Source organism: Thunnus albacares, chromosome 21 (assembly GCF_914725855.1).
Source record: "Thunnus albacares chromosome 21, fThuAlb1.1, whole genome shotgun sequence".
NCBI lineage: Eukaryota > Metazoa > Chordata > Actinopteri > Scombriformes > Scombridae > Thunnus > Thunnus albacares.
In genome coordinates this window covers 19919408-19943126 of record NC_058126.1, presented here as the reverse complement: position 1 = coordinate 19943126, position 23719 = coordinate 19919408, and the positions used below count along the sequence as shown (strand labels likewise).

Below are 23719 nucleotides of genomic sequence, written 5' to 3'. Positions count from 1 at the left end.
TAGGGAATATTCAACCCCAGGATAGTCCAGAAGAGTTGAGCCAAAACCTAAAGTTGGATGAGGCTCTGCACTGACTGAAATGATACTCTGCTCCCTGAGACACTTTCATCCAATTATCTCTGAGTTAATTGCAAGCTATCAGACCAATTTTTATCATTTGCACTGGTAAATAGTATTTCACAGTACTGAGAAGTGAAAGCAGAGTTGTTCAGCTGTTTTATAGGTGTACACAGTTATGTATACATATGAATAACAGAGGGAGACATATATTTTCCTCTCTAAGTCACTGACTCTCTCTAACACTGAACAATTATACTGTATACACTATTCTCTCTCCACACACTAAACACTATTTTTCACTGTAGCATTGAAGCACACAATCAGTATTCATAATCAAAAACTCAAATATATTACTTTACAAAGCATAAATATCAGATTTTCTTTGTTTTTCTTTGGCAATGATAAAGGCTTATTTGCATTCATAAATGTTAATAAGAGCTGTGATTTGTTGCGCTTTACACAGGGCCAGCACATTACTGTTTGGCTTTTATTTCTAATCACACTTAATGAATCTACAGAATGTGCAAAGCAGATAAGTCCATTTACCCTACACCCAAGAGTATGAAGTAAATATCATGAATTAAAATGCTGCAGTGTAAATTATTTACTCACTAGATATAATTACAACTTTCACTGCAGGCAAACTTGTGGTGGACTACTATAATGTAACAACATAATGACATAAACAAGCGATATTCATACTCATTCATGCGCAGTGACAATGTAGCTGATTGTCAAAATAATGAGATTATATTATGTGCTTGCAAAGAACCCCTACCATATACACAATATGATAAAGTATATGCTTATGCAGACATGTGTTTGCTCTGTATACTGTGAAATGACAACAACTTACCGGTTGACCAGCCTCACCATCCTCTCCCTTCTCTCCTGCCTCTCCATCCGTGCCCTGTACAAGAAAGATGTGCAGGTTAGACTATATCTTCTAAATCTATCATATATTATAACTATCACACTGTTTACATTATGATTCACAATACTAAAACCTGCAGTATATGGTCTACATGGGCCTATAAAAGGTTAATATTGCTTTAGATTTCATACTTACAGCAACACCTGGCTCTCCAGGTGGACCAGGGTCTCCAGGAAAACCGACGGGACCCTTTAAGAGAGACAAATAAGATGCATCAGTGCAGCAAAAGAACCCGAGGCGTTGGTGCTGAGACACGATTTCCCTGGATACAGGTATTAAGGACATGGTAAGTAATTTAGACAGTGATTTAGTCCTGGTGTATCTGGTTATGGCCATTGAAGGCAATTTGATGGACTTAATGATGATGATTTTGCAAATCCATGAGAAAAGGCCTCACTGCATTCCATTACCATGCGGACATAAAATATATAATCTCCCTCAATAAAAAGGCTTTTTAGCTCTTGAATATGTTCTAGGATGCAATTGCCTGCCTCAAGGCTGGTAGGAGATATTTCCTTTTAAGCAGTACATTTGAGCCTGTGTGACTGAGTGCCGGAAAACACTCTTTACAGATTTTGAGAGCATTTGGCGGACTTACAGGGTTGCCCTTTGGACCATCATCTCCGGGGGGTCCTTTGGCACCAGCAGGTCCAGCAGCACCAGGGGGGCCAGCCTCTCCTTTTTCTCCTCTCTCGCCTTTAGGTCCCTATAGTGGAAGGGGTGGTGGAGGGCATTCATTACATCAGAACCACAGGTGGCAGCAAGAGTCTGTACTGAACTGAACAGGGGATAAAAACTGACGTGCAGTCAGAGTCCACTGAGAGAAATTGAATCCAAAGCTAATCTCAGTGTGCGTAACAGAGGACAACAACTCTGAGTGGTCAACACTGCTGATGTGAAATGATACTGAAATGCCTACATGTGTTTTTCAACTCTCTGAGCTCCTATGCCTCTACAGTCCTGATACAAAGGGACAACTCGATCTAAAATGTTTGATGTGTAGCATCTTAAACATCAACGTACATACAGTATATCACTGCACTATTTCTGAAGAATTACACTTAAGACCATGGGGAGATGGTTGGTAATCTTGGCCTCACCAGTGTCACACTAATTTAAAATTAAAATGTTTTTAAGAAACACTATGCTCCCTAATGAGAATAAATATGTTGAACATGGTTTTCATATCTGCCTTTATTCCTCTTCACCATCTGTCATTGCCAGGAACTTTGAAACCCCCCACTTCATTGCATTTGTGCTGATATAATGGTGCACTCTTCCTATTTTATATGACAAAGCACTTTTCCTTTGTGCCGTGAAAGAATCCAGCATATTCGCCAAAATATGATTTCAAGGGAAATCTGATTATGATTTGAATAAGAAATTATACTGTACGTCCCCTTTTGCTGCACCACATTTAGGCAGTCAGCTTCTTCTGTTGATGCCATTGTTCAGTGCAACTCTTCACCAGATGACATAAGAGAGCTGAAGTTTCAACTATAGCTCTAAATTTCCACATTTGGCTAAATGCAACATTGTTATTATTGTTTCTGCATTTTACTTCATGTTTGTACAACACACCAAAGCTCTTTTTAAAATGTGTTAACATCCACATCTTGATAGTGTTTTTATAATACATTATATATTAATCGTGTAGTGTAATGCTTTGTATGTTTGTCTGTTTGTTTAATGTACAGTGTCAGTGCCTGTTTTCAAATGGCCTGTCAAGGGACTGAAGATACAAATGAGCTTTTAGAAGACTCTAATATAATACAAGTTGTAACAGTTGTGTTGAAATTGTAAATGGTCCCTTAACAAAGCAGTTAAATAAAATTTACATTAAATTAAACTTGATTGGTGTTTTTTTCTGAGATAAATATACATATACAGTATATGGTGCTGTTTATCTATAAACTGTTTGTCTGTATGAGTTTCACATGATGAAGGTCTCAGGACAGAAATGTTAATAAAGTGAGTACAAGTAATCAACATTGTTCAAAATTTTTGTTTTTTTCACAGTCAGGGTTTATGATCAGAGCCACCTTGCTTCAGCAGTGCAAGAACGTTGTAGTGACTAAATTCTATTCAATTCAATTTTTCTCAATGCCATTTCTTTTTGTTGTAGAAACTATTGTATAATGATGTTATATTGTAGTAATTTTAAGTTATTATTCTCACATTGTCATTGATACTAAATGTAACACTTCTATTTAAAAGACAGCTGAAAGGCATTGGCTTGAACTGTGCTTATGATGGGGCCTTAAGCAGCACACTGACTTTGGAAATGTCAATGATACCAGCAGTTGATGGGGAACTAGCAGGAGACATTATGAATGCTTGTAATCACACTCCTCTGCCACTCCCACTGGAGACAGGCCATCTTTTCAATCTGCTGCTGTACCTTAATAATGATAAATGATGCTCTAGAGCTAATAGAGCCATCAATGATGGGTGTTTGGTAAAAGTAAAAAAAAAGCTAAATAAATCGTCATAAATCTCTGTTTGGCAATAACACAGGCAAGCATATGGTTATAGTAAGTTAACATACAATCTTTCAAAAATCTTTTAAAATGACATTCAATACAACAACACTAATTCTATGAAAACCTAAATAAATGGTATTGGAGAGCATCTACAAAAAGTCCCTCACTACTGCCCCACCGTAGCTACTGAAACAGGACAAATCACAGCTAAAAGCTGCACTCATCAAAGTGTGTTACTGTTGTTTTGAAGCCAACTTGCTTCATAGTGGCTGCAATCATTGTTCTTTAGAACAGAAACAGCAGGCATATCCTCCTGGTAATTATGTCTTAAGAGTCAGGGAAGAGACTCAATTTGGCAGGCCATGTGGACATGTGGTGCAAAGCAGAAGAACCATGCTGAGATGAACTACCAGCCTCAATGTGAGGAGCAATTATTTTCACTGCAATGAATACACAGTGTCACACTGTAGGAAAAACTGTTCCCATTAGTTTGGATTTTGTATCTATTAAAGCAACTGTTTTACTGTGGATAACTTACAAATATGTGTTGCTGATGCTGCTGACACTGTTACCTACCATGCTGCAGCAAAAATAAATTCTACCAACCTTAGTGGTGTGTATATTAAAGTAAATTAAGTACAGCTAAGTTACATTGTAAAAGTAAAGCCATACAAATATTCATACTAAGGCTGGGTGTGATGTTAAAGACTGAAAATGTAACACATGAAATGCATGTTTATCTGCAAGATGTGCTGTATGTCCAAACATACATAGGCATGCACACACATACATACAGTACATAAAGACATACAAACACAAAACATGACTGCAACATATATTTAGCTTGACAGACTTACTTACCCCAGTTCCAGGCTCTCCAGGTGGTCCTGGGTTTCCAGCTTCACCTTGTTCACCCTGTGGTTAGACAAATGTCAGTGTCCGGACAGATAAACATTCTCCCTCATACATGGAGTCCAAATTCAGACACAGCATTTGAAAAAAGTCACACCTACTTTAACAAAACACCTCCTGCATACTAACTCTTAATGACAGCAGCGAACTTGAATACATGTCTGTCAGAATGACGAATGGAACTTTTTTTTATTTATTTCTTTCTGCAATGGATAAAAAAAATAAAATATTATAAAAATAAAACATTTCTTGAATTATTTAAAGAATACCCTAACTGCTTAACATCTTCCACTCCCCCCAATCACAGATTTGGTACAAAATGGAACCATTTTTGATCACTTGAGAATTGATAAAAATGGTCAAAAATCTCTCCAAAATATCACATTAAGACATTGAGGAACACCATAGAAAAATCCATGCTATCATTTGATATCAAAAACTTTTGACATTTGGAGATTTCGGTAAGAATTGTATTGGCGATTGGATGGTGAGCACTTCTGTTCTGGAAATTGCTCAGAAACCTCCTTATTGTCCATATACCTAGGAAAGCCATACATCCTCTGAATGCCCTAGATCTCTAGTTTGTAGATGTAAACTTTCATGAGACTGTGATTATCCTAGAGGCCACAATAGGTCATTTCATACAGTGAGGTCAAGTTTCAAAAAATGGTCTCACTACAATGAAATGGTTACTGTGGGGATTAACATCATCACACATGAATACAATTGGATTCATTGAATCCACAAGAGTCTCAGCTTTCTAGTCATACCCAATTCATGCAATTCCAAGACCGTTTAGAGACCCCAGTATGCAGAAATATTCAAATACATCATTTTTAGAATAGGCGAAAATAACATATGTATACTGCATGCAAAAAACTGCATGGATTTTGCACAATACTGCGTGGGATTAGCATAAAGTAGGCATGTCTGTAATGAGGAGACTCATGGGTCCTCATAGAAGCCATTTTCATTCAGATATCTTGAGGTGAGAGGTCAAGGCATCCTTTTGAAAATGGCCATGCCAGTTTTTCCCTCACCAAAATTTAGCCTAACTTTGGAGTGTTATTTAGCCCCCTTCCTGACAAGCTAGCATGACATGGTTGGTGCCAGTGGACACCTAAGGTCATCTAGTTTCATGTGATACCAGTATTTTCACTCTAAATCTTTAAAACTGAGCCCGCTAAAGTCTCTGAAAGACAATAATGTCGGCCGAGGATGCTGTCATCTTTGTGGAGTTTAAGAGGTTAAAGAAAATATAGAGGATGGCTAATGTGTCAACTTAATGTCAACAAAAGCAAGCCTTTTAACTTCTCTGCATTGTAGGAACATTATAGTCCATAATTGTAGTTGATTATCAAAGGTGTTAAAAGTTACTGTACTCCAAGTGCCCTCCTAAAGTGTTGGTGGCCCCTCATGTTTCATATTCCAGAGTCATTTTAACAGCCGTGGTACAGCATTAAGTATTTATAGTTCAGCCGTCTGCCAAATGGCAGTAAAATGGACGAATCTTGTTGGAAGCGTTGTAAAATAGACATTAATAGTGTCAAAGCACTAATTCAGAAAAAAAGAGACTGGGCATATGAAATGAACAGACTGCAGGTGGTAACAAAGAGAGGCAGCTGGGTGGTCTAGAGTGGGCTGGAAGGGGTGGGCCAGCAATATTTCACAGTCTCAGTGCCCACCATGCTAGGCAGGCAGAACACCCTTGGGTGCCATGTTCTGACGCTTACCTTCTCTCCCACAGATCCCACGGGGCCCACTCCGCCTGGAGGACCTTGTGGACCCTGCAGCAGGAAATAAAGAAAAAGATGAGTCATCATCCATCACCTTGGAAGAGGACACTTGATGATATTGAGGCTTTGCAGTGTAAGATACAGTAGGTAAAGTAAAACCACTTAGGATGTAGTTATTTGCATTATGTCACAGTCTTACATGGAACAGATCCTTTTTAATCTATACAGGTGATATGGTTTTTTTATATAAATACATTGTCATCAATTAGCCATACATACATCAGCTCCACTAGGACCTTGAGGACCTCTGGGACCAGGGGGACCAGGAGGGCCCTGCAGAAAAGAGATACAGTGTTGTTTAAGTCTATTTAACAATTGTAAGACAACTTACAAGAAGCAGATGTATCTCTTACCATGGGGCCGACATCACCGTTCTCTCCTTTCTCACCAGGAGGTCCAGGAAGCCCCTGAGAATGAGAAAAATGAATTCACAAACATATTATCATACAAGAAAACAATCATGTTACAAACACAAGGTGCTATTGCATGAATAAGCAAAGGTTTTCTTAATGATTTAAATTTGTTTATGCTGTTAACTGTATTCACAACAGCTGTTCCTGCTTGAGATTTAATTTGAGATTGGATTTGACTGCTGGAATACATTGTAGTGATGCACTGAAATATTAAATATATCTGTGGGCCAGAACATGCATAAATGAATTAGTTGAATCCATGTTTTAACTGCAGTCTTGTTCTATTATCTGTTCAATGAAATATTCAATGAAAATATGGTGAGCATGGCCAAGAACAGGTATACTACAAGATCAGCCACATACCTACAAAAACTAGTCAGTCTTATGTGGACAAAGAAAATAGAGCACTAGTAGTACTGAAAGCAGTGTAATTAAGTAATGACAGAGGAAATTTTATTTTATTTTAATCTTTTAAGAAGATGAAATACATTAAAAGGTCTGATCTAGTTAGATTTTCTAAAATAGCTGCTTTTAATGAGGAACTCAGTAATATATCACATATCTCCACACTTGGGTTTGACCACAACAGGTGGTTTAAGCTTTCTTATAAATACTCAGGCAAAGTCTGAAATGATTTTATGCAATTCTGCCTCCAATTCCACAAACATGAAGAAAATACCCCTTTTCTGTTTGCTCTCCTTTTTAGTAGTAGTCAGTGACTTGCTCGTCTTCCCTCAAAGGTGGAGACACAGATCCAACTCGCTCATGCATGTTAAATGAGCAGCCTGGTCAAGACCTCATATGTGCGTTTGATCCCTGACATTTCTGCCAGTAATTGCTGTGATTAAATTGCCGTACGCAGCTTTTCCTTCTGTGTGTGTCTGCTCTTGATTCAGAGGCAGTTTGTCATCAGTGTTAGGTGTAAGGTTGCAAGATATGATATCAAAGACTTCAATTCCTCTACATGTGCTTACACCAACCTCTAATACTCATGCAGCTGAGGGAAAAACAAAAGACTCTTTGCTGACTGTTGTAAGTTTGTGTGTGTGTGTGTGTGGTATGTGTGCATTGCCCTACATTTAAATATGTATGTGTTCATGCCCCTGTTAGCAAGTTTTTTCGGTGGATGTTAAAAAGTGTGTGTACTGCATGCTGATTCCTCCCATGCTGAGAAATCTCATCTGTGTAAAGGTCTCCTCTAGTCTGAGATCGTTAGATGTGCTACTAATTATGCGGAATGCTAAATGTGCTCAATGAGGAACTGACTATTGGAGCAGGTCAGTCCGCGCAATTAATGGAATTGCGATGGGAAGTGAATTACTCCCAATTAAAAGTCCATTGAATACAATCCTGCAGAGATAGGATAGCACCTTGGAATGAGCAGTAGTCTAAGTAATTTCATCAACACAATGACCCCAATCTCTGCAGTAAACTCTTAACGTGTTTATTTTAAGATGCTGCTTACTAATAAAACCGATAATTACTAACAAATGGGCTGCTACTACGGGAAGGTCCTACCTTGTTAAATTATTATTATGGTGCTACAAAACATCATTAACCCTAGTTGTAGTGTAGATTAGTTTATGGGTATGTTTTTGCAAGCTGACATACCTCTTCAAATCATCCTAATATTTAAGCTTAAACTATGTCCTTGGACAGGTAGAATCTACTTTACAGATGAATAACAAATAAGTAAATTGTAATACTGATGATAATGTCTTCTACTTAAGTTCTATACACACTGACAAGACTTGTTGGTCTTTGAGAATTCGTAGCGAGGAGCAGTGGCAAAATAGACATTTTGATGAGAAAAAATCCTTACTGGCCTTTCCTAACCCAGGTGGTGATGGAGAAAAGATGTTGCCAGTGAGTGGAGGTGAAAGGTGTAAATATTACCAGTCAAAGCTAGGTCACAATACAACTCACACCACAGATCCAAACAAAGCGGAACATACTGCATGGGCAACTGTGTAAATGTGAATTTGTGTGTCTTTATTTGCGTTGTAGCATGGTGTGGGATGAATACATGACACAGTGTCATAGCCCCATGCAGTTTAGAGAGGTAATTGAGTGATCCTGATTCTATGTCATCACTAGACGTTGCTACTGCTACTACAGGTTGGAAGAGTGAGTAATTGACTGAAAAAACATATTTCAATTCACTTTATGGCAGACTCTAAGTTCATAGTAGTAAAAGATATGAAAAGTTAAAAGATTAGAGTGTATAAAATAGATGTTTGAGAAAAAATCTCAATCTTGTCCTATAACACATGTAATGTGTAGCCCATAGTATAATCCAGATGTATGGTTATAATGGTATATTGTTATAACAGCATTGCACAAAATATGAACAACATGATGCATATAAAATTATTTTGAAGTACTGCCCTGGATTCAAGATTGTACTGTGTGCTATTTCAGGCAATTCCTCATCTGAAGAGTCTGGCTCCAGCTATATATGGCTCAACAGGAAATGTCTTGTTTAATATTATCTTTATGAAGCCAGGACTGTGGCTCTTAGAGGTCTGGATATTTTTATACCTCAGCAATAAGTTTCCCTTCATCCTGCAACAGGCCAGCTACCACCTACGGGCCTGGTGGCAGCCTGAAGAAGGCAGGGGAGCAAAGAAAGCAAGGAAGAGGAGAAGGGGAAAAGAGCTAAAAATTAAGAATAAAAAAGGATAAAACAAGCAAACAAAAAAAGAAAGGAGTAAAAGGGAGGGAAAATAAATAAAAATACATAAATACATGAAATTCTGCCCTGACCCAGCTGTCTTGACTTGACCCGCCCCAGATCCACCTCGACGCCTCTTTATACTTAGAACCCAACCAGAGATGCCCTCCAAGAGCAACTTAGCTATTTTATTTTTTTCTTTTTCTCTTTCTTTCTTTCTTTCTTTCTTTGGTTAATACTGTCTCCACCTTTTGCTCTCTCTATCCTCTATATCTTTCACACAGAAACCCTACCCACCCACACAAACACGCACACACTAACACACACACGCTTACCTACACGCATGCGTACTACAATAATAAAATCTAGGCCAAACATTATGCTTTTTCTTGTTTTTCATGTTGTTGTTGTTGTTTTTGTTGCTACTGGTTTCCCTTTTCCCCCCTTTTGTTTCAGTTCTTCCTCTTGTCTTGTGCTGTGTCATATTTGTCTTCATGTTGGTCACTTGTATTGCACTATATAAAAAAAAAGTTTCCCCTCATCCAAGGTGACAGCTACAAGACTAAAGAAGGAGAAATGCTATCTCCTGACAAGGGACGCAGTATCAGTGCAGTAGGAGCAAGTCTGAGAAATACCCTGGAGTGTCAGCACTCCCAAAAGCAGCTGGAAAATATGACAGTAGCATATTTGGTCACAGGAGTGGGACGTCCACTCGGGCCAACATGCACAAGGCAACCACAGGTGTGTGGTGTTATATGGAAAATAATTGGCATGGCTGTTTTGATGCACCCATATTCCACTGATACTCTACGTGTTGGACTAAATATGGATGAAACTGAGATAGACAAAATGAACATTGTCCGACTTCCCTCCAGACAGGAAAGTGCAATAACCATTATCTAATTTCATATTAGATATATGTAAGATATTTAGACATGTTTCTGTCACAGAAATGTCTAGCCATACTAACATTTCATCTTAATAAATCATTTACTCTATAATTGAAAAAAATATTGTCTTTAAACAAGTGAAAAAATCTGGAAATAGGTCAAGATTGATTTGAAACCAATTTGAAGAATTTTGCATAGAGATGTGTCCCTTTCATCGTACCAGTGCAGCATTCTGTCTAATTCTGTCTTGTTTCATGTCGATGACACTTCTGACACAAATGAAAGTGCATCAGATACGAGTGGCATTACCGACGGCAGAACTTCCCCTATTTTCTACTGTGAGTCCAGTCAGTGTGTAATGTCAATGGAAAGGTGGTGAAAGCAGGTTTGGCCTTTGTTTTGGCTTTTGTTTTTCATTCATTTTTGCGCATATTAACAGTGCTGCCTCACTGTCTTAAACTAAGGCTGCAACTAATGAAAACATCTTTGCTCAATTAATCTACCGATTATTTTCTTAATTTATCGATTAATCGCTCCATCTATAAAATCAGAGAATTGTGAAAAATACTTATCACAATTTCCCAAAGCCCAAGATGGTGTCTTTAAAAGTCCAACCACACCCCAAAGATATTCACTTTACAATGTTATAAAACAGAGAAAGCGGCAAATCTTCACATTTGAGAAGCTGGAACCAGAGACGGTTTGTAATTTTGATGTAAATGATTAGGCGGATATCAAAATAGTAGCTAAATACTTCTTTGTCTATTGACTAATCCATTAATCAACTAATTGTTTCATCTATATCTCACACATTATGTCTTTATTGCTAATGTAAAATTGGATTGGTAAATAAATTAATTATCTACACAATATTTATTAACTGAAGGTCTCAATGTACCCATAGCATAAACAAAGACAAATGAAATTGTGCTGCACTACTGCAAAGGAAAGCCAGTATAAATGTATAAAAGAGGAGCCCCATAATGGCTCTTGCTGTTTGTAATCATAGCTGGCTTTGTAAAATGTAGACCTCAATAGTGAGAGTTATGCGAGACAGGTGTTTACATGACACAAACAGGAACACTATATAAACAAGCACCATATGGGCTTAATGTAAGTTACTCTTTATATTTGTAGCATGTGTTTGCACGTGTGTACATGTGTGAATGATACTAACCTGCAGACCAATGGGACCAGGGGGTCCAGGGAAACCTCTGGAACCTTCATCTCCCTTCTGTCCAAACATACCCTGCTGACCTCTGGGCCCAGGCTCTCCATCAGCTCCCTGAGAAACAACAGACACACATCTTCTTGTGACCCTCTGCTCAGGTTTAACATCTTGCAGATTTCAACTATGTTATCTGCATGGTCTGTGATTAAGAAATTTGAGGCTATCTAAGCTGAACTTAAGCTTAAGCTGTCAGCTTCCAGTTTTTCTGTCTGTCTCTGTCTGGTTTGTGATGCTACAGACACCACTCATTCATGTTCCATTACCGCAATTTTGTCAGTGCAAGATAGGTGAGTTGTACTTACAGCAGGACCTGGGGCACCTATGGGACCTTGGAGACCAGCTGGTCCAGGAGGACCCTGAACACAAATAAGAAAAAGTTATTATAAAGACATCCCAAAATGGTCACACAAATGTAAAAACACTCATGTATGGTTTTGTGATAAAACACAGCTCACTCTTATTGTGTTATGAACGTTAGCATGATGAGTATGTTTGTGTAAGTAGATATTCATTGAAAACTATGTAACATCACCAACTCCTGAATTACTGCGAATAATGGATGTAAATGTGTTTGCAAGAAAGGAGTGGGTGGACTTTGCCTCCCATAACTCACCTGTTCTCCCTTGTCGGCTTTGCTTCCCTTCTGACCGGGCTCTCCAACCTCTCCCTAGGAAAGACACACATACACACATAAACAGTCAACCATCTCAGATTAGCCTTGCTTCTTCTCTAAATGTCAACAGCTTATGAAAAATCGTTGAAAACCCTCGGCTTAACACAAACAACTATTATCTGTAGCCATAATCTTGACACAGCACTGTATAGGTGCAAAAATATGGAGATATAAGTTTTTAAACCTCTAGTTCATTGCACAGCAAACCTCTGCAGTGACAATTGTTTGGCAGCTCAATAGAATCCCTGATAGGAACCTTAAGGGGCATAATGATTGCAGGAGATGAAACCAGCAGCAGTATTTCACTTTTACATATCCTCTGATTGCGTTTGCTGGCACATTTGGTTATGAAGATGGATAGGCAACAGTGAGGAGAAAAGACAGACATATTTTTGATGCAGATGGCCTGACTGTGAACATGGGAATGAAGATTGATTGGCAATCTGGTTCAGTCCCAAAACGTATCCCAGTCTGGGAATGGAGAGGGGAGTTGTAACTGGACTGACAGGATAAAATGGGGGGTGGTGAGTGTGGTTAACAGACCTTGTCACCATCCTCTCCAGGTGGACCCTGGGGTCCAGCAGGCCCGGGCAGACCGACAGGACCTTGGACACCATCACGACCAGCTGGACCTTGAGGTCCTTTCTCACCCTAGAAGAACAGACATTTGTTCATATTATATTTTGAAAACTAAAATCAGCAGAACTGAGGGTCAAAGGAAGAGAAACAAAGAAAGAAACTGTTAAGTTGACAGACATTTTTTGTCTGCCTCTGTGGGAGAGAAATAAAATACTTACAGGTGCTCCCTTCTCTCCAGCGGGCCCTGGGGGACCCTGAGGGCCAGGTCTACCAGATAGGCCAATGGGACCAGCTGGACCAGCAGAACCTCTCTCACCAGGGGAACCCTGTGTGTGTGTAAGAGGGAGAAAGAGTGTGAGTGTGAGAAAGAGAAATAATGAATGAAAAATAAAAGGCGGAAGCCAGGTTTTATCTACAAAGATATATCTAGTTTTGTCAGTCTGCACATAAATATAACCTGAGTATGCTGAACAATAACCATTGCCATTAAGACAGCTACAAAGCAAGACTCAACTGAGTTCCACTGCTAATGGATTAATACACACATACACAAACCCTTTCTAAGAGGAAAACTGAGAAAACAGCAAGAGCAACACACAGTGAAAGGTGGCTTTTAAGTTCTAATAAAGCAGTGCTGCTCCTTGAAAGCATCAGGCATTATCCGCTGTTCGGGTGCTGACGCCTTGGTGGCTCTTTAAGCTCTGAGCAGCTCACTCCTGCTGCTGGAAATGCATTAATAGGGAAGCTTGTGGCTGCGTTGGATCAGTACTCAAATACAGGAACTGTGAGGTGAATTCACAAAGAATGAATTGTGGCCTCTGATGGCACCATGAAATGTGCATCACTTGCAACAAAAGTTATTGCACTAATCATATTACAGCACAAATACACTATAAAGTTTTGCAGCTGAGTGCAATTTGCCCTTGTTTTGTGTCTGATTGCAGTTATTCATGTGGCAAAGTATAAATGTTGCTTTTACACCAAGAACACAGTAGGCAGGACAATGGCAGAGCGAAAGAGAAAAATCAAATTTTCAGACTGCAAGCTACAAGTCCTGATCAACAAGGAGCAGAGACATTCCTAATAAAATTCAAGCAAGGAATTTAAATGTGACAGAGAAAAAACATATTTGGGATTTAATTTGTTTATTCGTTTATGTAATAACCTTATTTTTCATTCACTCCGTTTTTTTCTCATGTATTTTCAAAAATGACAATGTAGGGGAGCTTTATTCATTTAGTTTTCATGACACAACTGTGATTGCATCCCGTCACTGCATCCTCTAACAAAATAAATGAGTTTGAGCGGAGCTCTGGTTCTGCTACCCCTTATAAATGCGCTTCAGTTACCACCAACTCTCTGAAGACACTAATAATTTCACTCTAACTGCATGTGGGCAATGGCACTTATCTTTGTGAATTGGACTGTTTTTGCAATGAGGCTCACTTGTGTAGAAAGGGGCCAATTTTGCACCAAATGTATGCATATTACCTGATTTAAATACGTGCAAACAGCAAAGGAGCGCTGAGATGCTATTTGCTTGGTGACGCAGTTAGGGGTGCATTTCACCCTTTGTGGGTGCTTTGTGAATTACATGATTTCTTTTTGTCTTATTTGTGCAGGTTTAGCAGCTGCAAAAGCCACACAATCATTTTGTGAACTTGCCCCTCAGTGTTCAACTAAATCCATAAAACATGATGGTGAATGACACTCAGCATTTTTATCTCCGCTGCACTGAATCAACTTACTGTGTACCTGCATGCATGTTAACGTTATGTTTCCAGGAATACATTGCATTATCATAAAACTGTCAATACATGTAAAGAAACAAAATATAAATTAAGACAGTTAAGGCTGTGAAATCAAAACCTATACCTATATATTTAAAAATGGTTCTTTTTTTAATCAATTATGTGAAGGTTGAGATGCATTATCTGTCATTTAGAGGAAGAATCACACTGCTTTCTAAAAAAGTGTGAGTTTTAGGCCTTACGTCCTGGTAAGAATAACATTCTGCAGGAAACACAAAATACTGTAATGTTCAACATGGAAAACCCTCAAACATATACACATACTAACTACTAACCCCATGTGTTCTCCTCTACAGTGTAAACTAAGTGACACTCGGCTTAAACCTACATGAGAGTCATTTGACTTTCATTACCATCTCTGCAAAAACATTCAAGGCAGTTATTGCTTGTAAAAATATAATCTAAATGCACTCATGGAAGATAGTGAGGGGGACAAGCAATATGATGTCTCAATAATCCTTTTCACACCCAACCTCCGATTTGAAAGTGTGTCTAAGGTTAAGATAGTATTTGTACATACAGTCTACAATATGTATGCATGTTGATGTGCGAAAAGTTAACTTAAGTTTAAAACTAAAGCTTATTTATTGTGTGAAATCTGTGGCCTTGGGTAGGAAGATATAAATGTATTCATTTACCATTGCTGTGGTGTAGCTAGATTATTCTCAACGATCAACATGTTTACACTTGCATAGTAAGTACCAAACACTAGACAAGTAAGTGTCTCCTGAGCAGAATATTATATCAAGAGAAAAAGAAGTAGAACGAAAACCACAGTGTTTGCCATGAAGAAAATTACATTATATGGAAACTTAACTTTAATACTGCAATAAATGACATCTAATACAGTATATGCAACTTCAACAATGTACAGCATGCTAAATGTAATATCAACATGTCTAGAGAAAGGATAAGGGCCTACTAAATGACTTCATGAAAAAGGTTTTCATATTAAGCCATATTTTCTGGCAGCTTGTGTTTTGTGCTTGTGTTTTCTGTTGATACAAAATACACGAGTAGGTGCAAATTTATAAAAACAAAAACAATAAAATTCATAATCAGGAATGCTCAAAAAATGTTTTTGTAACAGCAGAAGGCAATGATATCATGCAAACTCTAACCTCGAGTCTAGAGTCTTTAACAATCTGAGAAGTACAGGCGCAAAGAGCTTGAATGCAACCTCTGGGACTGATGAGGGATGTGAAGGGAGCAATGCCTGGGATAACTAGACTCTGTGACTCACCATATGGATGCTCTCCTCCCTGTGTGGTTTTGTTGTGTGTTTGTTGGTTTGTTTTTTGTGTCTGTGTGCCAGAAGGCAATGGAGCAAACAGTCTTGATACCCAGCTACTCTAGCGCATGATTGCTCTGATGACAAATCGCTGTGTGCAGTGGGAAGAGATGAAATCCGCTAACGCTTTCATTGGAAAATGATGATGACATGACCATGATGGCTTAATGATTTTATACCTATTACACATGTACTTAGTTCACTCTACTTAGTTCAGTGCAATTACATTTATACTATATATTCATATGTGTTTAGAGGAAAACTCAGCGCTTCTTCCTCTGTAGCTACAGTTGTGGTATCCTTGAGCAAAGCACTTTTACCTGGATGCTTCAATGATTTAAACGCTGGACATCAGCAGAATGTGTAAATGTGTATAGATTCATGAATGTATAGCACTACTCAACTGAAAAAGTGCATATTGCTCATCAAAACCTTACCTGAGGCAATAAAAGTTTAAACAGATAAATAAATGTAATTTTCTCCCGTAACTTTGAGAATGCTGCCTAAAACCATAGAAGCCTCCCTGGTGGTGATGTCAAAAGGAAAGCAAGTATACAGATGGTCTAGCAGTTAGCCAAGCAATTTTTAAGGCATTTCATGTCCAAATCATGTCAACTGCCCTCTAGTACTTGGCATGTGCAGGCCTCAGTAAAAAGACATATACTAAACAAACTTCCACACTAATCAATCACACAAATCAAATACAAAAATGTCATGAAAAATAGAGAGAAGAAGGCAACCATCAAGATTAGCTTAGGCTTTCTTTCTCTCTCTTTTTTTTTAAGTGAACTTTGATCTAGTAGTGTACTTACAACAGGACCAGGTGGACCTTGGGGCCCCTCTCCTCCCTTCAGACCTGCTGGACCCTGAAGAAAAGAAGAAAGAAAGGCATGAGTATTGCTTTGACATAGCTTTTAAACCCAGTGTAACTTTATATCAGCCTATGTCTTCAGTGTACTGCCCTGCATTTCAGTGTGTGATGAGATTTTTAGCACATACAGGGATGCATAAGTCATGACAAACATGACTGTGTGTACAATTTTCTCTGTCTCATTCTGCACATGTAGGTTTGTGTGTGTGTGTGTTTGTCTGTGTGTGTGTGTGTGTGTATGTGTGTGTGTGCGTGCGTGTCCAGCTCCCTAGTGGGTCACAAAAGAGCACATGGCAGGATGGGTAATGAGTCTCTGCTGGCTCTGGCTGTGTGCTGGAGTAAATTACAATGGCAGAAAACAATCAGCTGTGCTGCTGGCCTGCAGAGTCTGACTGACCTTGGAGAAGCAGGCGGCACAACACTTCCGCTCCCTACAGTATATCCATTCACAGGCACCACAATCTAATTGCCAACATTTCTCACTTAATAATTTATTAACTAAATAATGCATACAGATACAAATAACTTTCCTGCCCCCCAAAAAATGCTGGCACTGAAATATGAAAAACAATCCAAGTCCTTGAGTTAAACCAGGGAAAGATTTTACAAGTGGAACCCTAATCAACAATTCCCTACTTCTATAATAAAGGACCATGATGCATTGCAGCGGTTAAAACAGTGGTGTCAGTGGCAGTGGAGCGATTCAGAGGCACGCCTGTTCATTTGTAAGATGTCGCTTTGGATTTCCTCTGCACTGGATTGATTGCTAGGAGTGAATTCCAGGGCTGGTGTCTCTAATGAAGTGAATAGCTCTAGATAGACGCTGGTTCATTTGTTATGTAGCAATGTTCTGTCACTTTCTACTAGCAAACACATATAAAGGGAGGCTATGATGAATAGGTGCAGGTGGAGTGGAGCTCTTACTGTGGCACCAGGTAGACCTCTCTCTCCAGGAAAGCCTCGAAGGCCAGGGGGACCGTCTTTACCGGAGGACCCCTGTGGTCCAGGGTCTCCCTAAACACAAAATCATACATATCAGTGTTAGAGTTAGTTTGCATGAATGCAACGTTTTAATAATTAGGTGATTCTAGATAACAATGCATGAAAAAAAATAATTATGTGCAACAGGGAACATTCCTTTTCTGCTGGAGGATGAAAATACCAGACAAAGCCACACTACATCATGAACACAGTTTTCACTACAGTCAAATCTGGAAAACATCTTCCTAGAAATGATTCAGTCTGACCAGATATGTGCACTGCACAGCCTATTGCATATCTCAGATTTATTAAGAAGCTGAATTTGGTAATGATGTAGATAATGTAATTAAATTTGACAGTGTTTCTGGAACAGCTGTTGCATTTTTCCAGTTTAAAAATCAGAGGCAAAGATCAATCACAGCCCAACAGGCGGTGTGTTAGTGCAATCAGGTGTAGGAAAGATGTCTGGGTAAAGGAAAGTGTTGCCCATCATCTACTCTTTGGCCTGCCTGAAATGAATCTCATCCAAGAAAAACACCATTTGAGCTTTGCCAGACAATGAGTGTAAATTGTAGGCGATGCCAAAAAATGCCAAAAAAATTATTATACTGAAATTAAAAGGCTTGACTACTTCCTCAGGCAGGTTGTTACACAGTTCAAGCATCCAGATGACTATCAGCTTTACACCCTTTTATACAGGAAACATGTGTATGATGAGCTTTACTGAATACCTGTTCAACCTTTGACCTTTTCATATGAGACTGCTATCACATGTGAATCATTGGTCACCATTTACAGAGATTTAAGTCTGCAGTTGTTGTTCCATATAAAGCATTTTTACATAGATTAACTTAACCTAAAAAATAACTAAATAAATTAAAAGAAAGTTTAGCCGTTCTCCTCACACAGTGTCAGTCTCAAAGGGCTATCAGTGTTCAGTCATTGCTGCAGCACCAGCGTGGCAGATTAAGTCTTGGCAACAGCAAACTGAGAACTTGGAACTTACTATGTTTAGATAAGTTTGTTATTCTTTATTCAAAGTTGAGTTATCCACATACTCCACCAATATGACTCTGTTTCCTGTGAAGTGTTAAATTGGTGTTGGCATAGTGTCGTTGTCAGTTTGGAGATGCAAAGCACATGACAGCTAAATCTTGCATTTCAGAGCTGCACTCCACTCAGACAGAAACTTGCGAATCACAAGTTGAAAATGTCCATCCCACTTAAAGATGCTAAACGTCTGCCTCTTCTGAGCCCTCTAGTGAAATGTTTACATGCAGGTACGGTTTAGCATTTGTGTATTAAAGTAAGGTACTAATTACACCGTTTGCAGCTGGGTAAGGATGAGATCTAAATTTCTAAAACAGAAATGAATACAGAATGTAAAGCATATGACAAGCTAATATCGTATATACTAATGGCTTTGTTCATCCCACCAGGAACAGAAATGTGCTTGTTTGTTGCTGACATCCATCTTAATGGGCCATTAGCTGCAATTAGTTTGAATCATGTATGTTTTCTATGGATGCATTAGCACTGTCACCACAATGTCAATACATAAGCTTTGACTCTAATCAAAACCAATGCAGTATTGCTTTCCAGCAAAGATTTTAGGTCTTCTAAACTCAATGACATTTGTGTTTATGATGTTATGAGATGGAGATAATACACAAAGGGCTGCTTAAAGACTAAAGGGTAAAAAGTTCAAAACATCATGACCACCAAAAGCCTACGGGCAGAGATCTTTTTTAACTTTTTTAACTACACCCATTTGCATGCTCTTCCCCCTTCCCCAACTAACTCTAAAAGTTACTTTGTATTTCATCTACAAGAAAGGAATAGTGTCAATAATTGCAGGGTAACTTCATTTACTTTCCAGTTCATTTTGTACAGCACATCTCTAAAACATGGACATTTTACTTCAGAAAAAGTTACTTCTGGCTTCGTTCTCTGTTCCTTTTGTATTGGCAGGCTGACTTTATCTGCAAACAGGAAGGTACAGAAGAGTGGGCTTGAGAGGTATAAGAGGATTTGGGCTCTGGTGCCAAGACCTCCACAAACTGTCCCTGGCATACTGATGCACAGGCCAGGCGGAGTGGAGAGGAAAGGGAGGCTGTGAATGGCGGAGGGTTTGGAGTTGATAAAACTGTCTGCTTGGGGAAGACAGGGAGAAAATGAAAGCAGAAGACATGGGGGTTTGAGGGAGGGGATGGGGAACAGGGGATGCTGAGTGGTCCTGGGAGTCAGGGGGTTGGTTTGGAGCAGCCCATACTTCTACAAAATGGCTGCTGTCTGTTCCTAATGGGCACTCAATTGCCGGGCGGGGAGGGCTGGGGAGGGAATTTAGCCTCAAATCGTAGGTACTGTATCTTCAGCAGTCACTGCTGGAGTCTTGTATAGCACAGAGAGTAAAGATTTGGCATTTGCTGGGGTGTGTTTCTAGGTGAATTTATTGCTATATATTTGTTTCTGTGTTCTCAGTTTTATTTAAGCAATCCAGTAGTATATTGAGCTTTGCATGCCCTCCAGAAATATAACTGCTTGTGAATTCAGCTGGCTCAATCTGCAAAATCAAATTATATACGATAATTGCAACTGCATAAGTTCAATTTGCAGCCCACCTCTATACTGTTGATCTCTCTATCAACCTCCTTGGCTTCCTCTCTTCAGTGTAACTAACGCAAATCCAATATGAGAAATCCATGAGCAAAGCCGAACCCACTCTTTTAAACAAATTACTATGTATAACTGTAGGAGTGAAGGAGAGCTATTGGGCCATGTCTGGCATGCTATGCTACTACAGAAAATAAATGGTTAATTATTTAACAAGAATATTTTTTAGGAATACTTCTGGCCCAACTAACAACTACTTACCCAACTAACTACTGCAGTATACTGGACATTGCCTGTTACCAAGTCTGTATGAAACTCATTTAATCGCTCAGTAGTGTAAATTGGTCTTGCTCATTCATTCGTCTTACCTTTGCTCCCTCCTTGCCAGCAGCACCTGGAAGACCCTGCTCTCCGGGTGGACCAGGGGGTCCAGGGTGACCTCTCTCACCAACAGGACCAGTCTCTCCAGTGGGTCCCTAAGATATCATCACAAGGTTGGATATCATTTGCAGTGTAACATAGAGATGATAGAATATGGCCAATTCAGAATTTTTTCCCCTTGTTCTATAAATAATGAGATACAATAATTAAAGGCCTATTCTAGTCTTTGATTTACACTAATACTTCAGAGCTTATGAGTGGAAGTTGTAATTTTGCTTCATTTAGTCATAGAGAGTCCAATATTCATATAAATGAATTTTCTGTTGCAAAAATGTGAGCTTTTATCAAAAGATGCACAACAGATCAATCACATTTTGTTTTAGAGCTCAAACAACATCCAACAGCACATTAGTAATTTGTATCTTTTTGTTGTCCCATCGCCCTCAAGATGTCACACTCAAAAATGTACTCTTTAATGATACATACATTTATTCTTAATAATATATTTCTCTTACCTGGGGCCCAACAACACCTCCTGGGCCTGGTGGACCAGTTTTTCCTTGGAAACCCTAAAGAAAGATTACAGAGCTTTATTCACACAGTTATAATAACACTGGAAACATAAAGCTTATCTATTAAACTCAAGTAAATAAACCACAGCAAATCTACTTGAATTTGTTTCAGCTGATAGGTAAGGATTTACATATTGGCTTGTGTATGACCTTGATGTATGAACAAGGGGTACACAAATTATATTCACAATCAAGGATACAGTTATACTGATAATCTATTAAAATGCTGGATGGTAAATAATTGTCAGTAAATGCATAATCTTTTGATATGCTGTAAACATTGATCTCTTCATGAAGTAGATGGATACCCATTCTTTAAATAGATAGATCTGATCAGAGACAAAAAATACTGCAATATTTTACCCGTGTGGATCATTTGCATGCTGTATGCTGTATATGCATGTAAGATATAAATGTCAATTACAGAATCTTTTCCTTCTGGTAGGTTGTTTATGGTGTACACTATATAGTGTTTCCCCTATATTCATTCTGCAGCAGCGCACTGCCACTGCAGAATTATGAGCTCTGCTGCTAAAATTTCACATGATCATAAATATAAGTGGGCTACTAATGATTTTCACCCGCACACTGTGCAAGCAGGATAACGCCCCGTGTTATCATGGAATTGTTTTGAGTCATCAACTAGTGCATCAAATCCCAGAATCCTCCCTCTCCTCATTCTTCAAAGGACATCTGTGTGAAAGGTACTGTTATAAGAGTAGCAAAACTGCTTTAAGGAGTAGGGTAGTGTGTAATGTGTGTGCGTAGCAAGTGTGTGGTTGGGCGAGTGCCGAGAGCAAGCAGCAAAAAAGTGACGGTGAATGCGAGCAGAGCAGAGGAAAAGGTTAGCAGTATGTTGTCAGTCTGGCAATAAATGTACAGTACAGGCTACAGTGTGTCAGTTAATAAATGCTGCAGCTTCTCAAGACCAAGAAAAGTCTCTTCTATTGCTTCCCCAACTGCTGGAAAAGTGAAGTGGGTTAGCCCCGAAGTTATCCACAATGGTTTAACCTAAGCTGACCAGGCTCACTGAAGGTGGACTGACATTGAAGGTGGACCAGCTATTCTCAATTTAGTGTCAATCTCAGCCGCTCCTGAACAAAGAAATGTCTGGCTGCTGAGTCTCTCCCAAGTTTTGGTCAGCACTCAACCTACCCACCCACTCTGCAGCTCTAAGCCGATTTTAGATACTGCTTTGGAGAATATATGTTTCACAAACAATCCATATAAAACTGTAGGCACTTGTTTCCAGCAAACAAGTGGCTTGTTATACCCACTTAATTTTATTAGCAGTTGGTGAATAAAACCATAGCTACAGTAAAATGTCAGTGGATGTTGGTCTTACTTTCTGGTGGCAAGAAACACAAATTTAGTGGGTTGACAATGTTGCTATTAGTCTGCTGAATGTGTAATTAGGCATATACTAGCTATCATATTAGCTACAACTTCATAAGCCGTTCATTCTGTCAGTGTGTCTTCCTGCTCCCTAGAAGTCAGCAATTGCTTGCAGCTTTAAATTTAGCCTTTCCTTTCCTGATAACACTTTAAATGACACTGCTCAATCTGAACATTTACTGTATAAAAACCAAACAACTACACCATGCATTTTGTTTCCTGGATTTAAGAGATATCAGAATGTATAAATATTAAAAAAAGAAGAATCATCCATTGGAAGTTAGCATACAATATTCTCTGGGGGACTATAGACTAAATAGTTGAAGTAAACATGTTGCATACATTCAAATTCAGTGTGTGCCTGATTTGCATTGCAGTATGGATATGCTTAAACTGATTCAAACAGCAGAGCAGACTAAGCCAAAAAGATAGAAGTTGAACATTTCAAGCATCGACTCCAACACTGCAGCACAAATCAAATAAACTTCTGTCTTCTGAGAGAGGAACAATCCAATCTGTATTGACTTAAGTCTTCCTCTAAGTACTCTATATTCATCTAATATTACCCCAATGTGATGCTAAGAAGTCAGCTATTTAGTGAAGTAACAAAGCAGAGAGTGTGAAGATAAAGAATGGCTAGTATCCTTATCATAGATTTTATAATCTAATGAAGAAATATTTGTTAGTTTTATCTGAGTTGCTAAATGCTGGGTGTATTTTCAGGCACGTAAACATGTAGTATTTTAAAACAGACATGAGTGAACACAGTGTAAGTCTATTAACGCTGAAAGTGATTAGCATAAAACAAACATATCAGCCTCCAAGGGCAGAGTGTTGGGTGCACACTGACTTTGAGTACTCCACTGATTAGGGTTCCAAGCAGTGAAGCTGCTGGAATCCTTTTGTTTTTGTTCTCATTATTCTTCTTATTTTTAGGGGTCCAAACAGCGAAGCTTCGCTGCTGGAACCTTATTGTTTTTGTTCTCATTATTAGGGCCCGAGCACCAAGTGGTGTGAAGGCCCTGTTGTAATGCAAGGAATTATTATTCTTTTTTGTCCAAACGAATTGCATTTTCGAGTGGCTAAAGGTACTTGAAAACTCACTGAACATTGCACATGTGTCAGAAGAGGTGAAAATGTTGTGCTTGTGCATGGATGT

At 38.8% G+C, this 23719-nt stretch overlaps 1 protein-coding gene across 11 annotated transcripts in view; it reads right to left on the bottom strand.

Moving 5' to 3' along the window:
* The window catches only part of col11a1a (collagen, type XI, alpha 1a), a 104639-nt gene that overhangs the window by 14305 nt on the left and 66615 nt on the right, over positions 1-23719 (bottom strand). For all 11 annotated transcript variants that reach the window (XM_044339794.1, XM_044339790.1, XM_044339787.1 and 8 more), the window contains 16 exons: positions 21109-21162; positions 20581-20688; positions 17543-17632; positions 16560-16613; positions 12864-12971; positions 12610-12717; positions 12007-12060; positions 11696-11749; positions 11340-11447; positions 6539-6592; positions 6405-6458; positions 6123-6176; positions 4339-4392; positions 1593-1700; positions 1130-1183; positions 917-970 (listed from right to left, as the gene is read on the bottom strand). In XM_044339794.1, the coding sequence (XP_044195729.1) occupies positions 917-970; positions 1130-1183; positions 1593-1700; positions 4339-4392; positions 6123-6176; positions 6405-6458; positions 6539-6592; positions 11340-11447; positions 11696-11749; positions 12007-12060; positions 12610-12717; positions 12864-12971; positions 16560-16613; positions 17543-17632; positions 20581-20688; positions 21109-21162 (1170 nt within the window). The remainder of the gene's footprint in view (positions 1-916; positions 971-1129; positions 1184-1592; positions 1701-4338; positions 4393-6122; positions 6177-6404; positions 6459-6538; positions 6593-11339; positions 11448-11695; positions 11750-12006; positions 12061-12609; positions 12718-12863; positions 12972-16559; positions 16614-17542; positions 17633-20580; positions 20689-21108; positions 21163-23719) is intronic.